Source organism: Mytilus californianus, unplaced genomic scaffold (assembly GCF_021869535.1).
Source record: "Mytilus californianus isolate M0D057914Y unplaced genomic scaffold, xbMytCali1.0.p SCAF_4, whole genome shotgun sequence".
Taxonomy (NCBI): domain Eukaryota; kingdom Metazoa; phylum Mollusca; class Bivalvia; order Mytilida; family Mytilidae; genus Mytilus; species Mytilus californianus.
The window spans coordinates 4868691-4877957 of record NW_026262690.1 but is presented as its reverse complement, the minus strand read 5'-3'; the positions used below and the strand labels follow the sequence as shown (position 1 = coordinate 4877957).

General features: G+C 33.2%; 1 protein-coding gene across 1 annotated transcript; it reads left to right on the top strand.

The window, feature by feature from the left end:
• Positions 1-19: 19 nt before the first annotated feature.
• On the top strand, positions 20-2054 carry LOC127739396 (beclin-1-like). The gene has a single exon (XM_052251131.1). The coding sequence runs from the start codon at positions 92-94 to the stop codon at positions 1412-1414; it is 1323 nt and encodes a 440-aa protein (XP_052107091.1). The 5' UTR covers positions 20-91; the 3' UTR covers positions 1415-2054.
• The last annotated feature ends 7213 nt before the right edge of the window (positions 2055-9267 follow it).

Sequence of the window (9267 nt, the reverse complement as noted above, 5' to 3'; positions counted from 1 at the left end):
TATTCTCATAATCATATGATTACCGGAAGTAATTTTTGACAAGCAGTCGACAAGGCTATTTTGACAGACTTTTATTCCTTTCATCATCTGAATGGATGCAAATGGCAGTGGCAGTTCCACTCAAGTAAGCTTTGTTTGTCAAAGATGTCGACAGCCTCTGAAGCTTGATTATTCGTTCAACACACTTGACCCACAGCTTATCCAAGAGTTGACCACCCCCTTAGTTCATAAGCAAGATGCAGATGAAACAATAAACATTTTTAAAGACACACAGCATGAGAATGAGAAGGAAACTGAAGCAATATCAAGAAGAACAATTTCACCAAATTTTCCTGTCTACGATGAAGAAGACACCGATTTTTTACTGCTTGGAGAGACTGGACCAGAATCACTTGGTGTTTTGGGACACAAAATTAAAGTTTCTAGCATACTTTTTGACATTATGTCAGGCCAGTCTGAGGTTGATCATCCTTTATGTGAAGAATGTACAGATACACTGCTAGACCAGCTTGATCATCAACTTAAAATTACAGAAGATGAATGCAAAGATTACAAGGATTTCTTAGAAAATTTGAATACAAAACAAGAAAATATTGATGATAATGCTCTTGATGATGAATTGAAACAACTTAAGTCTGAAGAAGAAGCACTGAGACAGCAGCTTGAAGATGTTGAAATAGAAAGAATTAAAATTACTGAAAAAATAGAAGAAGAGAAGAAAGTTTCAAAAACATTAGATGATGAAGAAGAAAAATATTGGAAAGAGTATAATGAGTATAAACGTCAAGTTCTTTCTTTAGAAGATGAGCACAGGAGTGTAGATAATCAATTGAAATATGCACAAATGCAGCTAGATAGACTCAAGAAAACAAATGTCTTCAATGCAACATTTCATATTTGGCATAGTGGACATTTTGGAACAATTAACAATTTTAGACTGGGTAGGCTTCCAAGTGTACCTGTTGAATGGCATGAAATTAATGCAGCTTGGGGACAGACTGTCCTACTCTTACATTCCTTGGCAAAGAAGATGAACTTGACATTTCAAAGATACAGATTAGTTCCATATGGAAATCACTCATACATAGAATCCTTGACTGACAAATCCAAAGAATTGCCTTTATATGGATCAGGAGGATTTAGATTCTTTTGGGACTCAAAGTTTGATCAAGCAATGGTTGCTTTTCTTGATTGTCTACAACAGTTTAAAGAAGAAGTAGAAAAAGGAGATACAGGATTTTGTCTTCCTTATAGAATGGAAAAAGGAAAAATAGAAGATAATAGCACAGGGACATCCTATTCAATTAAAATACAGTTCAATTCTGAAGAACAATGGACAAAAGCCTTGAAATTTATGTTGACTAATTTAAAGTGGGGGTTGGCATGGGTTTCATCACAGTTTGCCAGCAAGTGAAAACAATGTAGTTATTATTAATTATGTTGACTATAGGAAAAAAATCATCTTTAAAATGTGTATTATTTGGTTAGGTTGATAAATCTATATCTTCAGTTTGTGCTAATATACATGTACAAATGTAGGTCAATCTGGCTATACAACTACAAGACTGAAGCTAAATCATGCTTCAAAAATTTGTTAATGAAATTTCAGTTTATCACTTATTATTAAGAAGTGATATCTCAAACATTACAACCACTTGATGTTAAGCAACCAACAATCAATCAATCAAACATTGCAGACATGAATTAGAAGTGCTGCAGCATGCTGAATATAGTGTGCAATAATTTTTGTGTTTAACCCACAAGGACACAGTTAGCAGATTAAATTTTTTTTAATCAATGTTTTTTTTTTTTTATTTGTGTTTACTGTCTTGGGGATTTTTCAGGATATGGATACTATCCATTGGATAGTAAAATGCACATTCCTAGAAAACAGAAATATTGATGCCAACATAAAATATGTTAATAATGTAATACAAATAAACTGTAAATACAAATTAAAAAAAAAATTGATTAAAAAAACTTTAATCTGCTAACCAAGTCTCTGTGATTTTACCATGAACAAAATACTCACAATAAATCTCAACTACAATGTATTTTTCTTTAAAATGTTTTAAAGTTTTGGATTGCACTCTCAAATATTATATGACACAAATGTATGGGTAACTATATTCAGCACAACACGTTTTATCTACCCTGAAAATTTGGGGAAAATCTGCTAGTCTTTTTTGGAGTTATTGCCCCTGAAATATTGAATTTTTAGCTCACCAGGCCCGAAGGGCCTCATGTGAGCTTATGCCATCACTTGGCAGTCGTCGTCCTTCGTTGTAAACTATTTCAAGAATCTTCTCCTCTGAAACTACAGGACCAAATACATATGTACCTTCAAACTTTAATTGAATGTTCCTTAGGGTATCTAATTTATCAATTGTATCCGAAGTTTTGATCCATCAACAAACATGGACGCCATGGCTAAAAATAGAACACAGGGGTCAAATGCAGTTTTTGGCTTATACATGTATCTCAAAAACTAAAGCATTTAGAGAAAATCTGACAAGGGGTAAAAATGTTCAATAGGTCAAGATCTATCAGCCCTGAAATTTTGCGACGAACTGAACATCCCATTGTTGGGTTGCTGCCACTAAATTGGTAATTTTAAGGAAATTTTGCAGTTTTTGGTTATTATTTTGAATATTATTGAAGATAAAGATAAACTGAAACAGCAAAAATGTTTAGCGAAGTAAGATCTACAAAAAAGGTTTACATGACCAAAATTGTCAATTGTCTTATTTAGGAGTTATTGCCCTTTAAAGACAATTTTTTACAATTTGTTTATCTAGTTTGCTTGCCTTACTTTGAAAAATCTCCTCCTTTGAAACTGCTGAATCAGTTTCAGCCAAACTTGGGCTGAATGAGTTTCAGAGTATCTAGTATAAATTTTGTATTTTATTTCCTTGTACGTCAAGATTGATTGATTGATTGTTGGTGTTTTAAAGCCACTTTTAAGCGCCACATTTGGGCTATTTTGTGGCGGCCAGTTTTTATTGGTGGAGGAAGCCGGAGTGCCCTGAGAAAACCACGACCTTTGATAGGAAAACTGACAATCCTATTCAATTAAGATTGGAGTCGAGTCCACCCGCACGGTCGGGGTTCTAACTCACAACCTCAGTGTTGACTGGCTAGTGATTACAGTAGTAGAACTACTTAGACCACTTGACCACCGAGGCCCCTTGTACGTCAAGAAACATAGCCACTATGGCTATAATGGAACATATGGGTAAAATGCATTTTTTTGCTTTTGAAGAAAATATGAGATACAAAGAACATTGAAATGGCATTTTTAAGCCACTCATTAATATATATTGAAAAGCAAAAATAATCATTGATGAAAGATTTAAGCAAAAAATTACAGGTGAGCGATTCAGGCTCTTGAGAGCCTCTTGTTATTTTTTGGGCATTTCTATGGAATTCTTTCAAAAACCGTAGGAGCTTGTTTAAAAGTGTAATTTGCCAAAATGATCAGCCAGACAAGATGTACCCAGACCTGAAAATTGGAAAAAAATCTGAACTAATATTGAGTTATTACCCCTGAAATATCGCTTTTTCCAATTTTTAGCAGTTATTGGCTGTTATGTTAAAAATTATAGAAGCTGGGTTAAACATGTAAGTTGCAAAAGGAATCGGCATGTCAAGATGTAGTTGTTCCAAAATGTAGAAAAATCTGGTGACCTGTTTTGGAGTTATTGCCCCTGAAATAATATTTTTTTACTATTACCATGAAAAACATAGGAGTAAGATTAACAATGTAAGTGCAAAAATTGCCATTAGGACAAGATCTTTGAATGCTGAAAATTTCAGAAAAATCTGTCAACCTGTTTTTTAGTTATTGCCCCTGAATTATACATATTTTTTTGCATTTGTTTGCTGTTATCTTGAAAACTGTAGGAGCTAAGTTAAAAGTGTAAACTGTATAAATGATCAGCATGACAAGATGTATCGACTCTGATATATTTGACAATCTGTTTTGGAGTTATTGCCCCTGAAATGTGTTTTTGCAGTTTTGGCTGTTATTTAAAATCTTGTAGGAGCTAGGTTGATATAAAAGTAAGAATATGTGGTATGATTGCCAATCAGACCAAATGGCATAGAAGTTCACAAATATAAGTCACCGTACAGTCTTCAACAATGAGCAAAACCCATACTGCATAGTCAGCTATAAAAGGCCCCGAGATGACAAATATAAAACAGTTCAAACGAGAAAACATGTTCAAAAGCAAGTTAATTGCAAAAAATGATGAGCAGCACAAAGAGTAACTATAGTATGTGCATGTAAAAGTCTTAATTAGCCAACTGGCGATTTTTAGGGATACAGGCACAGGTGTGCCTTTTGTTAATGTATAGTATGTAAAGTGGACGTACCTGTCTGGCAGTGCTTATTTTACCCTGACCTTTTTATGCCCCTGCAACAAAATGTCGAGGGGCATATTAATTTACCCCTGTCCGTCCGTCTGTCGTACTTTCTGTCTGTCATACCGTCTGTTCGTACGGATTAGGATACATTGTTTGTCCGGCAATCTCCTCCTACAGTTTTGGAGGTACAACTTTAATATTTTGTAGGAAAATCATACACATAATGAAGGTGTACATGTTCAAAGGATTTTGATTTCTTTTAAATATTCTGAAAATGACAGGTAGTTGGACTTTAGTCATTTTTTTTGGGTACTAGCTGCATAAAGAGATCATGGTTTGTCCGACTATCTCCTCCTACAGTTTTGGAGATACAGCAGCGCTTTAATATTTTGTAGGATATTCATATGTTCATACACATAATGGAGGTGTGCTTTCGGAAATTCCTATGGTCAGGCGGGGGCATCATTTGTGTCTTGCAGACAGCGTAACAATTTCAAGTTGTATGCCAACATCACTGTTTGTCAATTCTAAAATATATGGAACTATACTCATGCATATGGCAGAGCAGAAAGGGGAGGGGGGCATTGTCCATATCTAGTTTATGTTTACATCATATCCTGTTACCTTATGTTAAATATAATAATCTTAAACTTCTGACATGCTTCATGTGACCTTGACCTCAATTTCATCGGATAATGAATATGACTAAAATCTTTTTTCAAAACTTTGATTTCAATTTATTAATCTAAATCATTTTGATATTAATCTTTAGCTAGAATCAAACTTCCACTGTTTAAAATTTTTGATATAAGTGGTTTCCTTGCTTCTAATTATACGCGCCCGTTTACTGGACGTATTATGGTATACCGTTGTCCATCCGTCCGTCGTCCACATGTTTCACTAATTTGCAAGAAACTTTGGTGAATTGTTTATAACTATTGACATGGGCTCCCTTTCGATTTTATGTTTCCGAGTTGTGGGGTTTTATTCATTAAAAAAAGGGGGATTTTCCAGTTTTCAGACACTGATAACTCAAAAACAATTTCACCAATTTGCAAGAAACTTTGATGAATTGTTTATATCATTGACATGAGCTCCCTTTCCATTTTTATAAATTTTTGATTTTATGTTTCCAAGTTATGGGGTTTTATTCATTAAAACTTTGAAAAGGGGGATTTTCCCGTTTTCGGACAATAACTCAAAAATGCTTTCAGCAGTTTTCATGAAGCTTTGGTGAATTGTTTGTATCTATTGACATAAGCTCCCTTTCGATTTTTATAAATTTTAGATTTTACTTTTCCGAGTTATGGGATTTTATTCATAAAAAGGGGTGATTTTTTTTGTCAGACAATATCGTTAAAGTGCTTTGAGCAGTTTTCGTGAAACTTTGGTGACTGGTTTATATCTATTAAGATAACCTCCCTTTATTTTTTTTTTTTAATTTCTGATATGACATTGAGAAGCTCTTGAACTTTATTCTTTGACGGGCATATTATGCGCTCATGGCGCAGCTGTTTATTTTTCACATACCAGGATAAAGTGTTCAACCGCTTTATTACATTACTTACAAATTGAACTGATATATTTCTTTGAAAATGAGGCTTTATGGGTTTGTAGGATATAGTTCCCAGTTGCAATTTTAAGACGTACAGGAATTTTTCTGATATTTTTTAGATATGCACTGGCCGAAATTGCTAAAGGATGTATGGATCCAATGTTATATTTATAGTCCATGAATTTTAGTATTGGATATCCTTTTGATTCATCACTAATTTTTGAAGTCCAATAGGCATAAATTTTGGGTTTAACTAACTTTTTCCATTGAAATTTTGATAAAGGGATGTTCAGATAATCATATAAGTCTGTAATGCCATTCAAGTTCACAGATATAAGTCACCGTACAGTCTTCAATTGAATCACACTCTAAATATATTTCCAAATAGATTAATAGCTTTAATATGGATTTCAGCTTCAATAAGATCTACGCTTGAAGACGTGTACTGTAGTCCAGCAAATGGGTTCATGATTTGGATAATTTTTTGTTCATTGTTTGCACTGAATATTTTAAGTGTTCCTGGATTTTCTTTTTTTTCTTTACCGCAAATTCAAATTCTTTATTTTCCTAATCGATAGGGCCCTTTCGGGCATTACAAAATTTGACACGATCATTCACACTTCCATTCCAACCGAACGTCTCTCACTCCGCTCACTCTGATTATGTTAATTAGATACAGTACAGTAGAACATACATATATACCACACGTAACACTCAGAAACGTGTCCATCCCCCCAAACGCGTCCTATTCCCCACAACGTGTCAATATGACGTCGCTGAACTGCAAAACATGTCTAGTTGCTAAAGGGCGCCAAAACGTGTTCTGTTTATAAGCGCCCAATTGTGTCCATTTAATTAAAAGAACATATATATACATATATATAATAACAAAATCGGGATACTAAATGGACTTTCGTTTTTCTGGCAGCAGATTTATAGATCGAAGCACCTGCATACGAATCGTTGACATATGATCTGTATTTCTTCAAATTGTCTTTCCACATTCCTATTCAGTCGGAAAGCAAGCCCTTAGAAACGACCGTTGTTGCTACTTTCTTAAGACAACAATGGGACTGATATTAAAACCCGCCATTCTGGAATTGCGTTAATTTCGCGGAAAAAATAATTTGGCGCCAATTTGGAATTTTTTCTTTTTCTGTTTCTTACTTGCCATTAGGGTCAGAAATAGATTTCTTTCGATTTTTCAAGCATGGTTCTTATTAACAAAGAAAATAATACTTAAACATGTTATAAATTGACCGTCTTCTAAAAATAACGTAATGCCTTTGATCGTCGTTTAAGAATTATGCGAAATTGTCTGTTATTTTTTCTTCTTTTTTTCCCAGATAAACAAAGAATATACAAACTATATAAAAAATTAATAATAAGTATCTCAAAGTTAAAACAAAAATCAAGTCTAACGTTTTATCACCCCTTAGGAAACCCCGTTCGAACTAAATTCCAAACGAAAGACATTTTTTGACATTGTAGTTTTTTTTATCTTACACATCGATGTCAACTTGCATCTTTCCACAATGTACACACATTTAGTGTGTTTGTTTGAAAAAGCAATGGCGAGTTCAGCTGTGAATATTTGACTGGATTAATTATTCTCTTTAAGTCAGTGAATTGTTTGACTTAAAACTAAAACAAGGTAAGGAAATCGTATACTGTCTTTACACAACCTTAACCAAAACTCACTCATCGTTTATAATATTATAAAAAAAAATTGTGATGAAGTAATCCTGCAAAACTGCCAAAGGTAAATGAAAAAGTCTTGTCCTAAATATGAACTTAAAACAATCTCTTTCAGACTAGCATTTTAATCACTCTTATTCAAAGCATGTTCATACTGACATGAAGTGTGACTTACTTATGACTTGTGATCTTAAACATAATATAGTTGACTTAGCACTCAGAATCTGCTCTGAAATACTTTTATATATATAAAAATGCATAATTGTTAAAAAAAATTAAATAGAAGAAGAAAAATATTAGACCCAGTCTTTTTTGTTCTTATTTATTTTCAAGTTCATGATTAGAACCATTTATTTATTGGTTTAGTGTTTTTTTTATAATTTGAGTCCATTCATTAGAATCTGCATGGAATCAGTGAGACAAAATTTATTGTTATATTTAGTTTGTTCATACAAGAATTGCAAACTAATTTCCTTTTATTTCAAATAATGAAAAATTTACATTCAGAATACTTTCATTATGGTATCGTTTAAGTTTAAATGAAAAAGGTAGGATCAGGTATCAGTAATGAAAAGGAGTTCCTGTATTTGATCATTTTTATCCTGTCTTGATCCATTATTCATGAATATTTTGGCTACCCCTTGTATGATAAAAGTAGAAATTTATTTCTGTGTTGAAATAATTTGGTTACAGCAGTATAAATACTTACCAAAATATAAATATTAAATTAACTCTTGGAATAATAATATTATGGCACATACTGACATAGGGCCTATTTGAGTATTACACTGAGACTGAGTTCTGAAAAGTGATAAAATGTGTTTCGCTAATTTTTAAAAGTATCAAATATATTCAATAAAATTATTTTAATAATATCCTCATGTAAATAACAGCATATGGTGCTTAATATAATAATAGTTTGATCATGAAAGTGTCAAACAAAGGGACGTAACTCGTAAATTACTATCTGCCCCGCTTCGTCAGAAATATCGACACATCGAAGTGGCACATTTGCGTATTACAGCGTATTAAGTGGCACAAATTTGACATATCATAGTCAAAGTTATGTTACATAACATAATTTAAATTCAGCATAGCTTCCCGAGAAGTTAAGAAAGAAAATTACGATTTTAATTTCCAGTGACCGATTTTTTTGGTCAACACCTAGACTTTGAAGACACATTTTGAGAGAAAAAATTAGTTTAATCCATAATTGAGTGGATCAATATATTTCTTATATACTCAAGAATGTTCACTTAAAAGCAAATTAGTTTTAATTCATGCAAAAAACTACAAATTCCAAAATACGGGCTTCACTTTTTTTGGTAAAAAAATGCCCATATATGGTAATCACATGACTTCCATTGTTGCTTTAAGAAATGGGGTCAAACCGGGGTCAGCTTTCCGACTGATTTGTCAGGAACAACAAGACGGATGACACATACTATTGTTTAGCACCAAAATTCATCCTATTTTTTCTCTCGCCTACGACGGATGTCGTAGAATGTGATATATATATATAGGGACTAAACCGACAGCAGCGGTGGCTTTATAATTCAGTAGGTAGAAGGCCTGGAAGCCTTTTACCTTGTATACTGATGAATGTTGCGAAATTTTCGTCTGTCATATGTCCATTGTCCTCGACC